The following is a 20253-nucleotide window of genomic DNA, read 5'->3' as shown; positions in this document are numbered from 1 at the left end:
GGATGTATGTATGAATTATTGGTACCTCGTGAGTCAATAGAGCCTTTTGACCTCTGAGAATCTAAAGTGATCTTTGTCCGGGTGGAAACTTGAACGAAGCCCTTTGGCATAATACAAATGCTTGATTGAGTTGGTTAAATAACGAGGAAAAAAAAAAAAAGTAACAATGCGACACCGGCAGGATTCGAACCTGCGCGCCCGAAGGCAATGCCTAACTTAAGGAGGTAGCAGGGCACCGCGTTAACCACTCCGCCACAGTGTCAGTTGGAGTGTTTGATCCTTCAACTACTCATGAGCGATTATATGAATTAGTGGGCAAAAACCCTGACCTCTGCTGACAACCTCCAGCTTGTGCGATGAAAAATGAACTTTTTCTTTGGTTGGGGATTAAAAAAAAAGGGGGAAACGAAAATTATCTCAACCCTCCTTTTCCATCTGGAGTCTTTTACATGCCCAGGGAGAGTGCCAGATAGCAGCTGTCACATAATAGTCACATGTGTTTTACAACATCTTTACTAGAGAGCATGGCCGAAAAGCAACTTTTCCAGCCTGGCCGATGTCGATCTTTGCAACAGAGAGCCCTCCAAACTCCCAAAGACACAGTTGATTCCTTTTCTTGTACTCATTTGTGCAACAACTGGAGAGTTGTCATTGCGCTAAGCTCATGGATCTCTGGGAAAAGCACAGCTATCAGTATATTTTTTTTTTTTTTTTTTTTTTTTAAATAATTTAATATTTTGGCCCCCCATCCATGGAGACATGGACATACGGCAGCGCGCCAAATGGGAGTTCAGGCGAATGGACGAGCGATTTCAAGCGATGATATAATGCCACTGCAGCGTCTCTATTCTCGACTCACTTTGAATGATAGGCTCTGTATCCAAAAAGAGAATAGGGCGTTTGAAAAGATAAGAAGTTTTTCTTGCTCATTGCTGACTCTCCCTTCTCTGTCCCAAAAGCTATTTTTACAACAGAAGATTTCAAGGATACACTCAATCTGACCGGGCTTTCAACCCAAGGCAGTATAAAGTGGGCTGATGAATGCAAAATTCGGAAAGGAAACGGTACCACAAAAGAGAAAATGGAACAATCAAACAAGCTTGTGAAAAATGAGAAAAGTGTCTGAAACGGGACAAGGATTATTCCGAATAAGAGAATAACTCAGAAGAATAGGTATAGAAATGAAAGCCGTTAACGAAACAGGATCGAGTTCAAAGGACAAAAGGAAACTGTGGCAAGGGTCGGAGGGCCCAAGGGGATTTTGGTGGAAATCAAGGTCAGGTGGTGGAACAGTCCTTGGAAAACTAAGTGAGGTAAAATGCCGGATTCGGAGAACGGATCGCGAAAAAAAGCTCCTGGTTTATGTAGGACGGGGGAAAACGGGCCACGGAAAACGTAACGTGGATCAAAAGGAAAGCGCCTCCCTTCGTCCCCGTGGGAGATGCCATTTCACATGCTCAACCATGCACGGCCTGACGAGGAAACCCATCACATCTGCAGTTCCCATGAAGAGCACACGGAGAGTCTTTCCAAATCGTTCTCATTTCAGGGCGAACGTAACATGAGTTGAGGCCGGTGAAATGCGTTTGTATATGAATGTGCGTTATAAAAGAGAATTGAGAGTCATTAGAGATATCGGTCGTAGGGAGCAGAAATTAGGATATGACAGATGAGGAGAGCGAGTAGGGATCGAAAGGCCGGGGACGGTTGATGGGAAGAAGCAGAACGGTGGGGCGGATATCGATGAACGGGCATTCTACATTATTATACAGCAGCCGCCAGACTGCTGAGGAGCGTAAGGGTCTTCTCGTTTCTCGACCTGGGAGGTAAAAAGGCGTTAGGGAGAATGCCCTATCGCACGTTGACGTCGAGAAGGGGAGAAAGCATACCTGGCCCCACACTGAAGGTACCATGAAATCCCGTGTGTTGTTGCAATAATTGATGAGCCTGTTGGAGAGGATGAACGCAGTTATTAGTGGTCCATCAAACTGGGACAAAAGGTACGGGAACCGGGAGAGGACGGGACTCACGACATCGAAGCCTCTGTCACTTTTACCCTCGGCCTCTCCAGGTCTTCTCTCAGGCGCGCATTGAGCTCAGTCAGTCTCCTGAGCTTCAATTCGGCCATATTCTGCCGATTATTCCTCGCATCCCCCCTAGGTCGTAGTTGTTCGTAGGCAGCGGGCATGTTGCGCGGCTGGTAGCCCATCTGCCAGTGACGCCTATGTCAACAACCAAGCAAAGAAGTCCCGCGGGCGAGTGCGCGGATGGACTGCGACGAACGACGAAAAAGGAGGTTTGGGACGATGAGGACCAGCTCAAGAAGGAATTGTGGATGGTCGCAGGATCCAGAAGGGAGGACTGAAAGGACGGACGGCTCGCTGTAGGGCTGAAGGAGCGGGATTCGAGGTTGTTTCTAGGAGGGAGACAGGACGAAGAGAGAGAGAAGCGAGAGTCGATGAAACAAGCCCAAAAGCATACCTCGCTCGGTACGGAGTCCTCCGTAAAGGGGGCGAAATTAAAAATCTGGCACTGTTACCGATTAATACCGCCTAAATACTGGTGTCAGCCAATCATAGAGCGTGATTTTGACAGGCTTACAAAGCAATACGGTCTGTACCCCACAATTACCAGAGCTTTGGCATGGAAAGCAACTTGCGCTTCCCGCTTCCCATCCTCGAAACGGGGTCCTTTCACGCCTTTCCCGGCTGCTTCCCGCCTCACGTCAATTGAGATTCGAGAACGCACTCCGTCCGCTTCTACAAAGCAGCATTATACGGCACCTTTCGTGGATCCGAAAGCGCCCTCGGGTCCGATCATGAGTCTTCTCTGAAGCCTCTGGGCTCCTTTTTTCTTTTTTTTTTTTTTTTTTTTTTTTACTTTTTGACATCAAGAAGGACACTTCGCGCTTAGTGATTATCCGCAAAGGGGAAATGAAAAATTACCCCGTCCCAGTTTTCAGGAACTTTCAATACGGTCTGGTAATTCGACCATTCCTAATTGGTCAAGCTACAGACCCATGGGCCCGGGCTGGCTTGGCGATTTCTTGGCAAGATTCTCCCCGCGTGCTTGGGCTCAGCACATCCTTCGTCGTCAGGCTGCTAAGACGTCCAGCGTGCTTCGGATTGCTCCCTCGCACTCGGCGAGGAATACCTGCCAGGTGATTGCTGTATTCGTCGCACAATCTTATTTTCCTCTCTTTGCCCACGTACCACCACCTTACCTCGTTTCTCCTCCGACCACACAGTATCTGGAGTGAACGCCCCGCGCCTGAACTAACTAATGCAAACCTCTACTTGTTTCTGATAACTGCTTCATGCAGAATCGGATGTTGATAGGCCGCTGCTGGTGCCTGGTTCCGTGGTTTAATTCCTGTCTCGGGGAGTGGCAGAACCCCCCAGCAGCCGCTCCACCACTCTCTTGTTCAGTGATTTCGGCCCCTGCACTATCAAGATTTAAAAGGCTCGGATAGAGGCTCGGATAGTTTGAAGAGGGTGTGACTCGCTGCTTAAGTTAGCTATGTGTTGGCCACTTTTGTCTGAGCTGTTAAATATGGAATACCCTCTTCGGGGAATATCTTACATTTGTGTAGGTATGGAACCTGGTCACAAAAGGGCTCATGCACCGAGTCACGGGCCAGTGTAATGGTTTGGTGGGGCAGTTCCATTGCTTCAAATGTTGTCCTCTGAGCGTTACTATTTCTCTCTCGAGGAATAATATGCATATCTACTGCAGACTTCGAGCAGACTTCGAGCAGACTTCGACCATACCTTCATTCGCGTGCAAAGGAAACAATTTCACCATGGAAATCTCAAGCCATTTGTCAGCCTCAAAAATTGTTTTTTGTTGCTGCAGGGGTAGAATAGGCCAGGTTACATATGCATATGCACCCCCGCTGCAACATACTTAAGAGATGTCGCTCCATTGGTACGATAGACGCTGATCGAGCCATCCTGATGGCCTGAGTAAAAAATTGGTTCGTCCGGAAGATATCCAGAGAAATGGAGATATCTGTGTCTGCTCCACTGCTTGGACTTGGGAACGAATCAACAGCTGTCATACTCTCTGGTATTGCTTAACTATGTATGAAGTACATGAGATGGGGGATGGCAGTTCCTGACGCATGTTGGTATCGTATAGGAACCAGTTGGTATTCTGAAACCGCTCTGTACGTGCCTGAATGAATGTTGGCTGCTTCCTGCCCCGGATTCCACCCCCATCTATATATAGAGCGATACGTAGTGGTTATGCCCTGCACGGTTAGCTTTTCAAGAAGGCCACATTCATTCTATCGCATAGCAGGTGCTGTTGTCATCGCGCGGAGGGGAGGTTCCACGTGATCCCGTTTCTCGGTCGCTTACTCTGTGCTATGCTGACATAAGCGGCCCAGGGTCCACAGGAAATTTTCGCCTTCTATCCCACAACCATCACAACGGCCAAGCGTGAAACTTCTGCCCGTCGAGACCCCCGACCCTCTACCCGCTATCATCATCGGGAAAGGCCCTGCACTCGTCTGTGCATCGTTGAGGCCTACATCAACCCAATTTCGTCGAGGAACTGCGTCCATCGAAACGCAAACGAGCCCAACCTTCCTCGAGTGGCCAGATTATCCTCAGTCTTCTTAAGTCAGGGAGAGGTTGCCCAGCATGCCGCCTATACCTCACGTTAGACCTGAGAATGTTCTCAGGGTGAGATTTCTGTCCTGGCTTCACGCTCCATTCCCTACTAGAGATTCGCGACTGACGGCTCTTTTGTCTTAGCGAGCCGAAGAGCTCATTGCCGTGGGCCAGCCCGCCGCAGCCTTGTCCGTCCTTCACGAACATGTCACCTCGAAAAGATCTCGCAGCAGCCCAATTGCATCTCTTGAACCGGTGATGCTTCTTTTCGTTGAACTATGCGTCGACTTAAGGAAAGGGAAATCTGCGAAAGATGGCTTGTATCAATATAAGAATATTGCGCAAAATACAAACGTGGGAACCATTGAGGTATGCAGGATGCAAATCACACCTCGACTTTTTCATGAATACTGCTAATCAGACTGGCTCTAATGTAGATGGTTTTGAAAAAATTCATTGAGCTTGCTGAACAAAAAGTCACCGAAGCCCAAGCCAAAGCTGATGAGATCCAATCCTCACTCGAATCAGCTGCCCCAACTTCCAATGTCGAGGATCTTGATGCTATTGAGACTCCAGAGACAATTCTTCTTGCCACGGTATCGGGTGAACAGTCTCGCGACCGCACGGACCGGGCCGTTGTTACCCCGTGGTTGAAATTTCTCTGGGAGACTTACAGAACCGTCCTAGAAATCCTGAAAAACAATGCGCGACTCGAGGTCATGTATCAGGCCACCGCTCTACAGGCTTTCCAATTTTGCTTGAAATACACCCGCAAGACTGAATTCCGTCGCTTGTGTGAGCTCCTCAGAAACCACGTTCAAAATGCTGCCAAGTACTCAGCTCAGATGCACGCCATCAACCTAAGCGATCCAGACACACTTCAGCGCCATCTGGATACACGCTTCCAGCAGTTGAATGTTGCGGTCGAGTTGGAACTCTGGCAGGAGGGCTTCCGCAGTGTTGAAGATATCCACACTCTCCTTAACCTTAGCAAGCGACAGCCCAAGAATATCATGATGGCAAACTACTATGAGAAGCTTACAAAGATCTTTATGGTCAGCGACAATTACCTGTTCCATGCTGCTGCCTGGAACCGCTACTATAACCTGTTGCGACAATCCGCCATCGCCCTTGCTGCAGGACAGGGATCTAAGAAGGATAGCCCATCAGTTACCGAAGCCGATATGACCAAAGCCGCTTCTTTCGTCCTCCTTTCAGCCCTTTCAATCCCTGTCATCAGTACTTCGCGATCCCGTGGTGCCTTGGTCGACGTAGATGAGGTGCGAAAGAACAAGAATACCCGCCTCACCAACCTTCTGGGCATGCCTCAGCCCCCCACTCGAGCGTCATTATTCAAGGACGCTCTTAACAAGGGCCTCCTTAGCCGCTGCCGCCCTGAAATCCGGGATCTTTACAATATCCTCGAGGTCGACTTCCATCCTTTGTCGATTTGCAAGAAGATCTCTCCTATTCTCAAGGAAATCGGCGCCGATCCTGAGATGGAGAAGTACGTTTTGCCCTTGCAGCAAGTTATCCTTACTAGGCTGTTCCAACAATTGTCTCAAGTTTATGAATCTGTTGAGCTTAAATTCGTCCATGAACTTGCGCATTTCCCAGAGCCTTTCCAAGTCACCTCGTCCATGATTGAGAAATTCATCATGAATGGCTGCAAGAAGGGAGATTTGGCAATTCGTGTTGATCACGTGTCAGGTGTTTTGACGTTCGAATCGGATATTTTCTCTTCTGCTAAGGCTCTTCACCCAGGAAGTGCCGCTGGGTCTGCCGAAAGTGAAGTTGGTTCTGTCCAACGTCTGCAAAGCACTCCAGCAGAGATTGCCAGATCTCAACTTGCCCGCTTGGCTAAAACTCTTCACGTTACCTGCATGTATGTTGACCCATCCTACAATCAAGCACGGATCAAGGCCAAGGAAGCTGCACATGCAAGAGCTCGCGCAGGAGCAGCAAAAGAGCACGAGGAGACGCTCACTCGCCGTGCCATCATTGAGAAGCGGAAGGAGGCATTGTCAGATGCCTTACAGAAGAAGCAGCGTGAAGAAGAGAATCGAAAGCGTGCGCGCAACCAACAGCTTCAAGAGGCTGAGCAACAGCGTCTTTTGGATGAGCATCGTGAACGTGAGCGCAAGAGAATGAAGGATGAACAGGATCGTATTCGCCAGCAAGAATTGAAGAAGCAATTGGAGGAGCTCAAGACCGGGGTCAAGGGGATTGACGTGAACCAGATCGACCTTGAAGAACTCGACTCCAATCGCCTTCGTGCCATTAAACTCGCCCAACTCGAGAAGGAAAAGAATGATCTAAATGAGAAGATCAGAATTACTTCCAAGCGCATCGATCACTTGGAGCGAGCTTTCCGCCGAGAAGAACTGAAACATTTGCCGGAAGATTACGAAACACAGAAGAAACAAGACCTCGAAACTTACGAGCAAACCAAGGAAGAGACTTTGAAAGCAGCTCGTCAGAAGCACAAGGAAGACGTCGCACTTAAGCACCGCCTGAGTCGCTTGGTGCCATACTTCAATGACTTCAAGAAGAGTGTGACGGAGAAGAGACATGAAGAGTTCGAGCGCCGTCGCAAGGCTGCTGACAGAGAATTTGAGCAGAAGAAGAAACAACGTATCAAGGAGGTTCACGAACGCATTCGACGTGAAAGGGCGGAACGCGAGGCGGAGGAGCAGAGAAGACGCGAAGAAGAAGAGCGTATTGCGCGCGAAGAGCAAGAGAGAATCGCCAAGGAAGAGGAGAGGCGACGCGCTTTGGCAGAAGAGAAGGCTGCTAGGGAAGAACAAAGAAGGCAAGTATTCATTCGTTTTCATATTCGGGCTCCTCTAACAAAGAAAACAGAAAACTTGATGAGCAGGCTATCCGTCAAAGGCAGCGTGAGGAGGAGGCTGAGCAGCGACGAGCTGCCCGAAAGGCTGGCCTTGCAGAACCGAGAGGCCCAGCGCGCGAAGCATCTCCCGAACGAACTGCACCGCGTCTTAACCTTGCTGGCCGAACTGGAACTTCATGGAGAGATCGTCAAGCCGCCAAAGCTGCTGCCAGTGCCGGCGAGCAACCGGCCGCAGCCCAAGAGGCCGCGCCAGCACCCCCCGCGAAAACGGGCAGCTACCTCCCTCCACATTTACGGGCAACCCGCGACGGGCCTTCTGATAGCCGTGATCTTTCCCATGCTCGGGAATCCGCTGCTCCGCCTAGACAATTTTCTAGAAGCCCTGTGCCTCCGTCTGGCGCTCCCTCTTCCCAGGAAAAGCCTGGCCCATGGAGACCAAGATTCAAACAACAGCAGTAGGTGCTACGTAAGTACGGTTAGTGGGTTGGTATAGTATCGGTGGAGGTTTAGGGAAACGTCTTGATCTCTTTGCATCACGTTATGATCCCTACTTTTGGAGAGTTCCGTTTAACTACATATATTCGGTGGCTTCCTACCTATCTATGTTTCGTCCTCTTTGGCCCTCTATCCCTTCCGAGAATTCGGTCAGGGTGATTGATTTCCATGCTTTATTTTGCAGATCAAAAGTGCATATTGCTTGTGCTTTAAATTCAATTTAATATCCAAATTCTATCCCTTTCCCTCTTCTCGGCTCTTGTGCCGTTGTTTCCCTTACCTCAGCACCGTTCGCATGTCAGCATTTTACAAGGCTTCTTCAGAGCATGTACGCATATGTATGATGCTTTATGTATGAGGCATGTTTTCTTGCATAGGCCCATCCCCCCATCTCCCCAAGCCTGTCGTGTTTGTTTCATGCGTGGTCCAGTTACTTGTTTTCGGAATAGTTTGGGAAGAAGAGTGTGATGACGATGGATGATGATTGAGGCATGGAGGGTTTCCTTTTGTTTTGTTTTGCCCTGGATTTGCAGTTTGCCTTGAAGTTTTCTTCATTATGGCCCAAGTTTTTATGTAGAATGAAGAGAATGAGAAATGAGTTTTTATTCAGGATTAGAAGTGTTGTTCAAGCTATCTAGGGGTTTTTGGACAGCTTTCTAACAATCTATCTTAGTTTTGATTCAAATTAGGAGTCAAAAGTTTCTCATACAGCGTTGCCGTGTCTGGAGCGTTTGATGAGCACCCAGAGTCTGCTACAACAAAAGGAAATAAAGACCTGGAAAGGGACACATGACAATCTAAATACTTATCTTTTCTTTCACCAGGGACCCAGGATTGAATTATGCAATCAAAGGAAATGTTCTTCTGGAACCAAGCGATGGGTTCCCGGGTCGAAAGGGTCTATGTACCAACCACCCAATCCACTGATAAGAACAAAAAGAAAATATACCTTGAAAGAGGTAAAGAGAGAATGTTCGTGTTCAAGAGACCGTAACCTCTGCCGGCGTCGCCGTAGCCCCTGCGCCCGCCGCCGCCGTCCCAAACAGCCTATTCCTCCACTCTCCACAGACTGCTTCAAACCCGCTGACCACGCTCTGGCAAACCGTTCCGGCCTCTCTCGCGGCTAATTTCGCATCCCATCCACCTTTTTCAATCCACCGAATGCCTTCCTCGCGCGCTTCACCTTCGCGTCTCATCTCGATGACGAGTTCGCGGACGGTCTTGAGGCGTCGGGATGCGGTGGAGGTGAGTTGGCGGGATTCGTGGAGGGTGTCGTTTAGGGTGCGGAGAGTGTGAGTTAAATCTGAGGTTTGGGAGAGGAGGGATTGGAGGGAGAGGAGCGGTGTGGTGTGAGAGTGCGAACGGGAGTGGGCGGATGAGTGGTCCGGATCAGACGTGGAGGTGGAATCGGTGCGGTGGTGGGTTGATTGGTGTTGATCGGGGAAAGGGAGGTTGGGGAGGATAGAGTCGATTAGGGGAAGCAGGTCGTCGATGGCATCTGGGGAGAGGGTTGGAAATGAGGAGATAAGGAGCGGGTGGGTGAGGGTCTGGAGGGAGCGAGTTTGGTGGGTTAGGTGGGAGACAAGGGAGCTATGTGCGGTGATGAGCCTGGAGAAGCTGTTAGTAGACGGAGATGGCAAACAATGAGCGTCATCGAACCTCGTAGTGCTATTTTCAATCCCAGCTTGTCCGCCAAGTTCCCGTAGAAGGCCAATAAACTGATCGATGAGCTCGTTGCTAGTCTCGTCTGCCTTGCTCCATCGTACCAGATCGTCGATTCCAGCCATTTGAGCTTCTAACCCCGGTGACATATCCCCGGGCTCATCAAAATCAGAATCATTCCCATAATCGGAGCCATCATACAGGGATTCATGACGCCGATGCCGAGAGTGGCCTTTTAGCCTCTGCCTGGGTGGTTTTAACTGATCCTCCCCAGAGCCCGAATCCCCGTGCGACAGTCCGCCCCCCATACCTATCCCCATATCGTGTATTGATTCGATATAGCTGGCATTGTCTGATGTCGGAGAATCGACGCCGTCTATAGACACCATACCCTCTCCATCCTGTAGTCCAGATGTATCTTCTCCTCCGTATCCATACTCGTACCCATCATCCCATGCGTTCGCCAGCTCATCTGCCAGACTCCCCAATCCTCCTCCGTCGCCACTATCGGCATTTACATCTGGAGTAAAATCGCCCGAATACCTGGCCGGTCTTTCCATTCCTCCTGAGGACGAGATTCGATGCCTGGTTGTCACGGGTGAGTGTGGGATAGACGTGCGCGGTGTCTCTGGCGAGTACGGAGGGCTCTGGCCGTATCCGTTCCTTGTAAAGCTACTCGGAGCTGTGGAGGAGAAGTCGAGATCTGAGAGATTTCGTCGTCGGCGGGTGGGAGAGTTGGGCGAGGATGGGGCTAGCGGCATTTCGATGCGTTGTTTACTATCAAAGAGGGACGGCACTCGGCGTGGGAAGAGATGTGGAGATCCAAAGTAAATAAACGACGCAGAACCAGCTCTGCCATGAAAGAAAGGGGAAAATAAAAAAAAGGAGTGAAAGACCAATTTTCAGAAAAAAAGGGAGGGGCTGCGAAGGGAGGCTAATCCTCGACAGCGAGACTTCGCTGAGGATTTTTAGGTTGGGATATTAACCCTCCACTTAGCCCATCAGGACAAGACGGCCTGGAAATTAATTGAATGTTATGGCTTCTCGAATGGCGCCAACACACCGGATGTTCAACTGAGGAAACACTGGATTGGCATTGAATGTCTGATTGTTGGAGCAAAACCGTGTGTTTCTTTGCGGAATGCCCTGAATCGCTGAGCTTCTTGAGATTCGTCTCGACTCACGGAAGAGACTGCAACACAACAAGCTCACTTCGTAGTCTTAAACGGCGCTGCATGCAACAAGGCTAACATTACAGAACAATTCCATTGTCCTGCGTTCAAAGTACCCATACCAAACTTCAGCCAGCATATTTCCAGTCTCCCTTTTGGCTCAGCAACAATGACTTCCATACGCCGCATGACCGCTTCCGATCTCCTCTCCCTCAATCTCACCAACCTCGATCCTCTGACCGAAAATTACGATGCTAATTTCTACCTCACATATCTCATGAAATGGCCGTCCCTCTTCAACGTCGTCGAAGACCGCGATGGCAAGATCGTGGGCTACAGTACACCCTCCCCTCCCCAACGTCTAGTCTCGCGAAAGATATGAATAGCATGGGCTAACTTCCTGCCCGCGTAGTAATGGGTAAACTCGAGGCCCAGCACCCTTCCATGCGTCACTCAGAGCACTACACCCCGTGGCATGGGCACATCACCGTTCTCACCGTCGCGCCAGCCTGGAGACGACTGGGTTATGCGCGACGACTTACCGAGGCACTGGAACGTGCTTCAGATATCAACAACGCATGGTTCGTTGATTTGTATGTGCGTGCGGGAAATAAAGTTGCCGTAGAAATGTATAAGGGGATGGGGTATGCGATCTTCTTCCCGGTGTCTCTGGTGATTTCCTTCTTTATCGTTGCGCTAATCAGCTCTCTTCTCGTGCAGATACTCTGTGTTTAGACGGGTGGTGAATTATTATAGTGATGATCCTGCGGGCATGTCCGGCGGTGAAGATGCGTTTGATATGCGGAAACCGTTGAGTAGAGATAAAGACTTGATACATCAGCGAGAGAATGGGGAGAAGTTTTTGGTTAGCCCGGAAGATGTATACTAAGATGGTGATTGTGATCTGCGGCTGGGTATGTGAGGCCGTTGTGGTGAAGGCATCAACAGAGTCTCCTTCTGTCACGCATTGTCACCAATGTTGTACAGTTTTCTTCCACTAGGCCAATGCTGTCCGTCACTGATACACGCCCTGCAAACGTGTTTAGGTTCGGCAGGGAACACCACCATAAAAGCTATGTAGTGTTACTCCATATAGGTGGATAATAGTTGTTTATCTTTGGCGTTTTGATGGTCCTGAGGTCTATTATACTCTATATATATATGCCAAATAGGAAATTCGCCCAAACATAATGTAAAAACTTTTTGATATCGTCATAGTCGTGGCACCGTACTCCGTAGAACCGAATAACATGTACCCAACATCGCGTAGGCAGTATTTCACGTCGACCCAATGCAAGATTGAAAAAAATAAAAATAAAAATAAAAATAAAAATAGACTCCCCCCTTTCGCGGTTGAGATAAAGGAAATCCCAACCAACAGAACAACTATATCAACCTTAGTTGTAATAATGCGCTCACATTCGAGCAAGTAGATGGGGTCCTGTTTTGATAAATCTTGCAATACACATTATAATACCCGAGCAAAGCAGGCAAGCCCCAGTGAATATCTTCACGCCCAGGTAATCTCCCCCCATATGGCTGATGAGCGCACCGCCAATAGGGGTACCAATCAAAGCTCCCGACGCAACGAACACGAAAGACATACCCAATCTGGTGCCAAAATCTCGAAGATCGGGTGTGATATTCATGATCACGATTGGAGGTATGGAAACGTAGCCGCCCGAGAAGAAACCGTAGAGAACCGCCAGGGCAATCACTCCCCCGGAGGAATGGATTCCAATCCAGCAAAACCCGAGGATGCCGGAGATGACGGCCATGGGGCCGATGACATTGAGAGGGCCGATGTAGTCAGCAATATAATTTGGGAGAATGCGGCCAAAGCTAGAGGCGGTATTGAGCATGGCGAGGAGGTAGAATGCAAGATGCTCGCCAATTATACGGTTATCGATTGCATATGGTTGTATATATACCATGGTGTTGTATAGGCCAGAAAATCCGATGAACTCGCCAATGCAGAAGAGCGTATAGACAGGGTCCTTGAAAGCGTGTAACTGGATCAGGGCACGTTTTTCCGTAGGCTGGAACCTGATCTTTAGAAGGCAGCATGCGACCAAGAGTGTGGCAAGGGATACAAATCCAAGCACTCGAACAGCCCAAGCAAATCCAATTTTCAGCTGAAGTTGGCGAAACATGATCGGGTATATAACACCACCAACACCGCTCCCCGTAGCAGCAATGCCATTCGCAAAGGCTTTCTTCTTCTTAAAGTACTGTGGAATAATTGCCACGCAGGGAATAAAAAGACACCCGCAGCCAAGTCCAAGACAGAAACCCTGTGCTAAAAGGATTTGCCAAAAGCTCTTAGCTACGCTGGTCATCATGAGTCCAAATGGAACCAGAAATGTGCCCGAAATCAGGAGATGCCGGGAATATCCAGCGTCGAAGAGCGGGCCTGTCACGGCCCCGATGAAGAGCAGGAGGAAGGACTGTATGGATCCAATCCATGATATAGTCGAAGGCGACTCCTGGGAAAGTATTGCCTGCTCATAATATGTTTGAAAAACACCAAATGCGGTCACAATTCCCCTACCACAGACCAAAAATGCAAAGTCAGCGCACTCATGATATCTGGACGCCCTGGAGAGCTTAGAATAAATGTGTACGCACCATGTATCGAAAAACATAATCCAGGAGGCCAAAACTTGTGACCATGCTTTCCAGCCATGGTCGAAGGAGAGGCTGTCGTTCTCGAACCCCGACTTCTCCACAATTTCTACTGCATCTTCACAGGAGGACAACCCGGGGGACGATGAGCCAGTTGGCTCTGATTCTTTCCCTGGTTCCCCCATCTCCAGCATCAAGAAATTCGGCGACTTCAAACTCGGCCTAGCTTTGGTCGTGCGAGGGCAGTCGACTCTGGAGTGAACAAAAAACAATAGATCAAAACAGAGAATACGCGGTAGAAGTAAAATAAAAGAAATTTAAAAACAAAAGAGCAAAAGGCCAGGCAATCTTGCTCCTTAATTCTATCAAACCGCTGAACAGGCACCTGAGAAGGAAAGATATAACCAGGGCAATCGGCCTCCTGAACTTATACAGCCTCCCTCACAGTGAAAACGAAGATCCATTTTGGAGATTGGCGTCCAAGGGCTCCCAAGTCACATTTGTGACAAAATTTCTGCTGGCATTTCCCCGGCGTACGTATGGAACGGGATTTAACCGCATCTTTCCTGGCTTTGCGGGGCAAAATTTTTTTGGGGGGGAGCTGGACAGTCTAGAAAGTCGACCAGTGGAAACCCACACCGCTGGCCGGTCGTATTTTGATGTCCGGAAAAACGGCATCTCTGGGACATTCAGAATTTCGAAGGGACGCCCCCGTAGTTATGACTGGCTCCAAGGCCAAGGAATCTGCATCCAAGTTCCCCAATAATGACCCATACAGCGTCCGCTTTGACCGCCCAGGACTCGATCGGGGCCCTCTGGGAACGTTCATGATGGGCTCGAGGTGTTCGTCATCGCCGCGCTCCTCGACGCCCACGGGGGAAAAGCCATGTGGGTTCGGGCCAATGACGGGGTCCGGTACCAGAGCCGGGACCCAGAGCATGGCAAAATCCCATGGAAAACCAGGGCTAAAAGGCGTAAAAAGCAAAGAAACCCGATTCACAATCCGCTGGAAAGTGGATGCGAGCCACAGTGTGCTGTTGTCTCAGCGAAGTCCGCGTGAAGATGCGCCAAACTTCACGGTGGTAATAACCTTTATTTATCATTTCAGGTGACCGCCGGTTTTCCAATTTTCCCTCCAAACGGACTCGAAAGTGAGTCAGTTGGTTTTTACGCCCCCGGAAACCGGATAAAGAGCCTATATTAAATATGTGCCTCGCAAGAAATTTATAACCCTTGGTATTCTCGATCCAGAGCGCCGGAAAAATACAGTTCATTCACCGAGCTCAGCTTGAGCTGCCACTTGCAGGGGACGCTTTACCCCCACAGTCGAGCTGGCAGCTGCTGTAACACCCCACGACCGGAGCGAATGAAATACATATCGCCATGCTGAAAAATTTGAGTCACGAAAGCTGTGCTTGTTTGTTTCGACCTTTGAAATACTTCCTGGTAATAGTTACTTGACATGAATTGAGTGACTTCTGAGAGACCAAACAAGCCCAGATATTTTTTGGGAGTACGGAGTACGGTTTAGAGCTTATGACCTGGGGTTCTGTATCCATGAGGGTTACTGCATCGTAAGCGGAGGCCACGGTCGACAATTCCCTGCAATGAGTCTGCGGGTCTCGAGGACTAATCGGCGGGCGGGTTTAAGATATCTGACGCCAGCCACCGGGACGAGGTAGATCACCAATATGGGTCGAATGTGAAATGTTAACGCAATTATGCCCGTTTCGATAATACCTCTCTTCTTGAGAGAAAAACATGATTAACCCCCCTTAGTATTTGGTTTTTAATACTTTTCTGCAGGCAAGGAACTTAAAAGTCACATAGATCAAAACCCCATAATTCAGAGATCCTCCTCCCACGTCCCCGAGATACCACACTAGGTTCACATAGTATAAGAAATTCCACCCAAATACACCAGACTCCATGCGCTATGCCAAAAGATAAAGCGGACCTTGGAAGCGGGAATATGGCCCAGAACACCGGCAATCCTGGGAAAAAAGAAGGATCTAAAGGAGTTCTTCGCATGTCCAATCCTCATACCTGCAGCCCGAGAAGTCAGAGGAGCGACCAGTAAATGCACCCATAGGCGAATCAACCTACCATCCGTCGGGGAGGTATCTCCTCACGATAAGCGGGATCTTTTTCTGGTTGAGCTCCTTCAATGCGATCTGTAAAGGATCGGTCTCCCCCTCTAGATCGACCAGGATGGGTGCGTTCATGCTATACAGGAGCATTAGACCACACTTCAGGTGCCTAGAGAGAAATAACGCAAAGTAACACAGCGCACGCACCTGATCTGTAGGGCCCGAGTTCCCAGCACACGCGCACGCTCATACTTTGTCATATAAGGCGTCGTGGTCCTCTGGTCGTTTGGCACCTTCTTCTCCCGCTGCTGAAGCATGACCTTGCTTTTTGAGGCGGCGGCACTAGCATCGCCGGTCGCCGCCGCGGCGCTATCTCCATTCGCGCCAGGTGTCACGGGTTGCCCATCACCGTTAAGGACCGCATAGGCACCCTCCTCCGCCTCTTGTTCGGGGCTAACGTAATCTTCCGGCTCGTTGTCGATATAGTCGTATTCCGGAGGTTCGTAATCGAAGCTGTTGATGGGGAGTTAGCCAAGTGTGCTGCTTGCAACCAAGGGCAAGGCCCGGCGGAGGGGGGGTCAGATGGGGTGTTCTACCCGGTCTCGTCACGGTCCTCGTGGTCGCCACCGTAGTCGGACATTTTCAACCACAGTAGCAAAAACGAAATCAGCAAAAGGAAAAATATAATAACTTGATCACTAGTGATGTATAGCCAAGCGAGCGTGGGGGGGAGTGCAGAACGATGAACAGTGTGGTTGAGCCCTCTCGCGAAAACGTGTTTTCTGCTTCGTCCCTTTTCTTTTTTTTTGGGAGCGAAAACGAGTGGTCTTGGCATCACGGAAGCCGCGCGCCAGATCGACCAATCGTTGGGCGGCATTCCCGCGTTTCTGGCGGCACAAATAAAGTTAGATAAGCACTCGAGATCCACACAAACACAAAAAAAAAAAACAAAGCTGATCCTGCGATAGCTCGAGACAAAACGGTTCCCCCCGGAGCAGTCTTGCAACCATTAACCAGGCATATGCCTCCTCAATTAATTCCATCATGGTACAGAAACGCAAAGCTACGACTGAGTTTCGGCGGCAGTCTAAAAGACTGCAAGCATCAGGGCCGGACGGTAAGTACCTACTGACGAATTTGTGTTGGACTTTTGCTAATTATCCTTTTTTTTTTTTTTTTTTTTTTTATCAAGACGCAAACTCTTCCGACCATGCGTCCGATTCAGAATCGGTTGCCTCTTACTGCCTAAGCGATAACAGCTATGGACATCGAAGCCAGTCGAAGACTCCCATTACGCCTTTCTCGCCGACGGGATCGTCAAAGTACCCTTCGGACCTCAAAACGCACGTCTGCCCGTATGACAACTGCGACAAGGCGTTCAACCGGCCGGCCCGGTTGGCAGAGCACATACGGTCGCATACAAACGAGCGGATATTCCACTGCGAGTACGATGGCTGCAACAAGTCCTTTCTCCGAGCTTCGCACCTTAATCACCATGTCAAGAGTGCACACACCATGGTTCGAGACTACGTATGTGACAAAGAAGGGTGTGGGAAGACATTCGTGACGGGATCCCGATTACGAAGACACCTAGCGGCCCACGAAGGACGGGACAAATATCGCTGTGTGGAGTATCCGCCGTGCAACGAGACATTCAGAAAGCACACTACGCTTCAGAAACATGTGATGATGGTTCATCTAAACCAGAAACCTTTTCCCTGCCCGCATATCGATCCTGCCACCGGGGAAAAGTGCCAGCAGGGCTTCGACACCGCGGGTCATCTCCGAGCGCATGAGGGCAGGATCCACGGCGGTGCGCGGTTTACCTGCACGGAGTGTTCAAACTCCACCGGTTCTACAAACAATGGGGACTCGCCTGCACGAGTCGAAGCAACGTTCCACACGTACGCCCTGCTGCAGGCTCATTTGAGATCGGCTCATCCGCCAACGTGTCCGGAATGTTCACTTACCTGCTCCTCTTCGAGGGAATTGCGTCGCCATCTGGAGATAGCGCACGGGAACGTCTCGCTGGACGAGAGGCGCACCCATCCGTGTAGTTATCCGGGTTGCGGGCGCAGTTTCACCAAGAAAGGAAACTTGAACGTCCACATAAAGACGGTTCATGAAGGCGAGAAGCGGTTTATCTGCGGCGAGACGGACCTGTCGACCTCCAAGAAAGTAGACGGCTGGATGAGCCAGGACGGCTGCGGGAAGCGATACGGCAGCAAGCTCGCGCTCGAAGAGCACGTTCGGACGGCGCATCTGGGGCTGAAGAACGCCAAGGCGGCGCGGCGGGAGCAGCTGGGCCTGACGTCACAGGCGAAGGACAAGACCCTGACGCTGTCGAAGCTGGCGATGCTGACCGGCGAAGGCTACGCCGAAGAATCGGGCCGGCACATCCCGTGCCTGATCGAGCAGTGCCAGCATCTCTTCCGGCGTGACTACGACCTCTGGGTGCACATGGGGTCGAAGCACAGGCTCGAGGAGAACGACATCCAGATCCTGTTCATGCGGCGGGCCATGCACGGCGGCGATCATAGCTTTGATCTTGACCTTGATGCTCTGCAGCTTGGTTTTCCGGCGCCACAGGAGTCTGGGGCGGCGACGAGCCAAGCTTGCCGAGAACAACAGAACCTCATGATCGGCGAGGATTTCTTGATGCCGGATGCGAACGGGAATGAGGAGGACCAGTCGTCTCCCGGGATGGAATGTAGCGGTCAAAAGATGATGGCGGGTTACGATGGGGATGATGGCTTGGAGGCTATTGACCCTCTGCTGACGCTGACCACGACGGGGCAGTAGGTCTGGGCGAAAATGTCCGGAGAACATCCATGTTTTGAAATATAATATATACCCATGAAGCTCTATCTAATCTATTTGTCCCCCAATACTTTCGGTGTCGATTCCGGATGAGGTATTTCTTTTTTTTTTTTTTTTCTTTTTCTTTTTCTTCTTTTTCTTTTGTCTCCTTTTTCTCCCTTTGTATTCGGATGGACCATTCTTCATCGGTGCTCTAGAGTGTTGGGATTGCAACGAGGATAATTAATCCTAGCGGTAACGGAGTAGAGTAATGAACAACTGTAGACCCCTCATAACCAGCGTGTATGGAGTACTCCGTAGAAGGGCTTGATTGGAGACTTGGCTCGGCTCCCGCAGAACCCAGTGGATGAAGATTACCCGCCGTCGTTCGTCGACGGCAACGTCAAGTCTAGCGCTTGATGGGCGACATTTCTCTGCAGAAGGACGGGGGGGTTTGTTGAAGGGTTGGGGCGCCGGCGGTGGAGGTGCGGTGCGTGTTGAGGGGGGGGGGGGGGTATATCCTGCAGGGAATGGAGCTCGAATAGATGAGCAGATCTACGACTCCGTGGCGGTTCCTCCTTGTAGGGTTTATTCAGGGGAAGAGCCTTGGTTGGTTGTACAGTGCTACAGGGGACAAGGGGGGTGAGAGAGAGGTTACGGAACAGGGAGCACAGGGGGGTTTGAATATCTCCAGATCCCGGCCTTTTTTTTTTTTCGTGTAATCAATGCGCGTGTGTCAAAAAGAGGAAGATATAAAAAAAAAAAAAGAAAAAAAAAAAGAAAAGAAAAGAAAAGAAAAGAAAAGAAGGGCTTGGGTTCGCACTATGAACAGAGAGAAACAAATCAGCAGCAACCCAAGACAAGCGAGAGAACGGGTTGGGAAGATCTGCTTCTCCAGACATACGAATGCACATCTCCGTCAACTAACTAACTAATTACTGTAGTGCTCGCCCTCGCACGCGCGTCCAGAACACACCAATTGGCGCAGGGCGGTTGTTGTCAGACCGGAAGGAGGAAGAACGTACCCTGTACTCCGTATGGAAGCCAGGCAAAAGGGACTCATCCAGGGCTGTTGTGGCTGGACAACAACGCCTGCAGCCGGGCCAATCCCAGGCCGCGTCATCTGCCTCGCCGTTGTCGCCTTGTTCGCTCGCTTCTTTGCCTTTTTATTCTTTCTTATTTCTTATTTTTGATTTTTATTTTTATTTATTTATTTATTTATTTATTTATTTCTTGGCGTGTTTTTGTTTTTGTCGCCTAGCCGGGAAGGTGTGGCTGAGCAGACGCAACGATCGACGGGCAGCAGGCGCGTCGGATCGACTCCTTCCCTTTCGACAGGCCCTTTTCTTTTCCTCTACTAAGCAAATAACCGGCTAGTTAACTAACTAATTAGGTAGTATGTCTGTATGTACTCCGTATATGTACACACTCATCAGCAGGGTAAGCACCTTCCCAACCACACCCCCCAAGTACCGACTTTCCTTTTCGTTTCTTTTTTTTTTTTTTTTCCTTCTCGAAAGAGTCGCTACGGGAGAAGCTGCGATGCGGCCAAAAATGGCTGGTCTGCCCCTGCCGAGTCTGGGCAGCGAGAACCGTGGTTACATCGGTGGAGGCGGCCGCTGATGGCGCCGTGAGCTTCCCAGAGATGAAATTCGTGTGAGATGCGCTGAGTCTTCCAGAGACCCAGGAAGCGAAACTAAGTAGATTAAATAGATTAAAAAAAAAAAAAAAAAAAAAAAAAAAAAAAAAAAAAAAGAGAGAAAATAAATATATAAGAGGAACAGGCTGCGAAGAGAAATAAATAAATAGGAGGAACAGGCTGCGTGGTCGTCGTGGCGGGGGTGGTTGGTGTCTCACCGTTTTTGAGGCCAGCAGGTCAAAAAAAAAGCCCACCCGTGGCCAGTAATCAAACAGAGCGTTGAACAAGGTGAAACCGAAGGCTG

General features: G+C 49.8%; 7 protein-coding genes and 1 non-coding gene across 8 annotated transcripts; 3 read left to right on the top strand and 5 right to left on the bottom strand.

The window, feature by feature from the left end:
- Positions 1-169: 169 nt before the first annotated feature.
- D8B26_008039 lies at positions 170-262 on the bottom strand. Its single transcript has one exon. It is a non-coding gene; the product is annotated as a tRNA-Ser (tRNA).
- Positions 263-1756: 1494 nt separating this feature from the next.
- On the bottom strand, positions 1757-2209 carry GNG1 (Guanine nucleotide-binding protein subunit gamma; the record flags this gene model as incomplete). Its single annotated transcript, XM_003071415.2, has 3 exons — positions 1757-1819; positions 1890-1947; positions 2031-2209. The coding sequence occupies 3 exons, from the start codon at positions 2207-2209 to the stop codon at positions 1757-1759; spliced, it is 300 nt and encodes a 99-aa protein (XP_003071461.2).
- Positions 2210-4451: 2242 nt separating this feature from the next.
- On the top strand, positions 4452-8577 carry TIF32 (eukaryotic translation initiation factor 3 subunit A). The gene is made up of 4 exons (XM_003071414.2): positions 4452-4688; positions 4761-4985; positions 5054-7428; positions 7479-8577. Exons 1-4 carry the CDS (start codon positions 4647-4649, stop codon positions 7924-7926), a joined length of 3090 nt encoding a protein of 1029 aa, XP_003071460.1. The 5' UTR covers positions 4452-4646; the 3' UTR covers positions 7927-8577.
- A 57-nt stretch (positions 8578-8634) lies between these two features.
- On the bottom strand, positions 8635-10492 carry D8B26_008036 (uncharacterized protein). Its single transcript, XM_003071413.2, has 2 exons — positions 9622-10492; positions 8635-9570 (listed from the first exon to the last, which is right to left on the bottom strand). Exons 1-2 carry the CDS (start codon positions 10383-10385, stop codon positions 8943-8945), a joined length of 1392 nt encoding a protein of 463 aa, XP_003071459.1. The 5' UTR covers positions 10386-10492; the 3' UTR covers positions 8635-8942.
- A 153-nt stretch (positions 10493-10645) lies between these two features.
- Positions 10646-11832, top strand: D8B26_008035 (uncharacterized protein). The gene is made up of 3 exons (XM_003071412.2): positions 10646-11134; positions 11209-11440; positions 11517-11832. Exons 1-3 carry the CDS (start codon positions 10966-10968, stop codon positions 11683-11685), a joined length of 570 nt encoding a protein of 189 aa, XP_003071458.1. The 5' UTR covers positions 10646-10965; the 3' UTR covers positions 11686-11832.
- Positions 11833-12207: 375 nt separating this feature from the next.
- Positions 12208-14067, bottom strand: D8B26_008034 (uncharacterized protein). The gene is made up of 2 exons (XM_003071411.2): positions 13425-14067; positions 12208-13343 (listed from the first exon to the last, which is right to left on the bottom strand). Exons 1-2 carry the CDS (start codon positions 13613-13615, stop codon positions 12212-12214), a joined length of 1323 nt encoding a protein of 440 aa, XP_003071457.1. The 5' UTR covers positions 13616-14067; the 3' UTR covers positions 12208-12211.
- Positions 14068-15161: 1094 nt separating this feature from the next.
- Positions 15162-16273, bottom strand: RPB6 (DNA-directed RNA polymerases I II and III subunit RPABC2). Its single transcript, XM_003071410.2, has 4 exons — positions 16108-16273; positions 15719-16024; positions 15528-15647; positions 15162-15467 (listed from the first exon to the last, which is right to left on the bottom strand). Exons 1-4 carry the CDS (start codon positions 16149-16151, stop codon positions 15434-15436), a joined length of 504 nt encoding a protein of 167 aa, XP_003071456.2. The 5' UTR covers positions 16152-16273; the 3' UTR covers positions 15162-15433.
- A 282-nt stretch (positions 16274-16555) lies between these two features.
- PZF1 (Strongly-conserved Zn-finger binding protein (TFIIIA)) lies at positions 16556-18313 on the top strand (the record flags this gene model as incomplete). The annotated part of the gene is made up of 2 exons (XM_066125729.1): positions 16556-16628; positions 16704-18313. The coding sequence occupies 2 exons, from the start codon at positions 16556-16558 to the stop codon at positions 18311-18313; spliced, it is 1683 nt and encodes a 560-aa protein (XP_065981813.1).
- Between the last annotated feature and the right edge of the window lie 1940 nt (positions 18314-20253).

Source organism: Coccidioides posadasii, chromosome 5 (genome assembly GCF_018416015.2).
Source record: "Coccidioides posadasii str. Silveira chromosome 5, complete sequence".
NCBI lineage: Eukaryota > Fungi > Ascomycota > Eurotiomycetes > Onygenales > Onygenaceae > Coccidioides > Coccidioides posadasii.
This window is presented reverse-complemented; position numbering and strand designations above follow the sequence as displayed.

What these genes read in the sequence shown, in the direction of transcription:
- D8B26_008036 (XM_003071413.2), bottom strand. Translation starts at nt 10,385, where the DNA reads ATGCCGCTAGCCCCATCCTCGCCCAACTCTCCCACCCGCCGACGACGA. An exon ending in ATTGAAAATAGCACTACGAG is followed by an intron (nt 9,571 to 9,621) that starts GTTCGATGACGC and finishes CAGCTTCTCCAG; the next exon opens with GCTCATCACCGCACATAGCT.
- D8B26_008034 (XM_003071411.2), bottom strand. Translation starts at nt 13,615, where the DNA reads ATGCTGGAGATGGGGGAACCAGGGAAAGAATCAGAGCCAACTGGCTCA. An exon ending in ATTATGTTTTTCGATACATG is followed by an intron (nt 13,344 to 13,424) that starts GTGCGTACACAT and finishes GGTCTGTGGTAG; the next exon opens with GGGAATTGTGACCGCATTTG.
- D8B26_008035 (XM_003071412.2), top strand. Translation starts at nt 10,966, where the DNA reads ATGACTTCCATACGCCGCATGACCGCTTCCGATCTCCTCTCCCTCAAT. An exon ending in TGGCAAGATCGTGGGCTACA is followed by an intron (nt 11,135 to 11,208) that starts GTACACCCTCCC and finishes CTGCCCGCGTAG; the next exon opens with TAATGGGTAAACTCGAGGCC. An exon ending in GAAATGTATAAGGGGATGGG is followed by an intron (nt 11,441 to 11,516) that starts GTATGCGATCTT and finishes CTTCTCGTGCAG; the next exon opens with ATACTCTGTGTTTAGACGGG.
- TIF32 (XM_003071414.2), top strand. Translation starts at nt 4,647, where the DNA reads ATGCCGCCTATACCTCACGTTAGACCTGAGAATGTTCTCAGG. An exon ending in GACCTGAGAATGTTCTCAGG is followed by an intron (nt 4,689 to 4,760) that starts GTGAGATTTCTG and finishes CTTTTGTCTTAG; the next exon opens with CGAGCCGAAGAGCTCATTGC. An exon ending in GCTAGGGAAGAACAAAGAAG is followed by an intron (nt 7,429 to 7,478) that starts GCAAGTATTCAT and finishes CAAAGAAAACAG; the next exon opens with AAAACTTGATGAGCAGGCTA.
- RPB6 (XM_003071410.2), bottom strand. Translation starts at nt 16,151, where the DNA reads ATGTCCGACTACGGTGGCGACCACGAGGACCGTGACGAGACCGG. An exon ending in GAGGACCGTGACGAGACCGG is followed by an intron (nt 16,025 to 16,107) that starts GTAGAACACCCC and finishes CCCCATCAACAG; the next exon opens with CTTCGATTACGAACCTCCGG. An exon ending in ACTCGGGCCCTACAGATCAG is followed by an intron (nt 15,648 to 15,718) that starts GTGCGTGCGCTG and finishes GCTCCTGTATAG; the next exon opens with CATGAACGCACCCATCCTGG.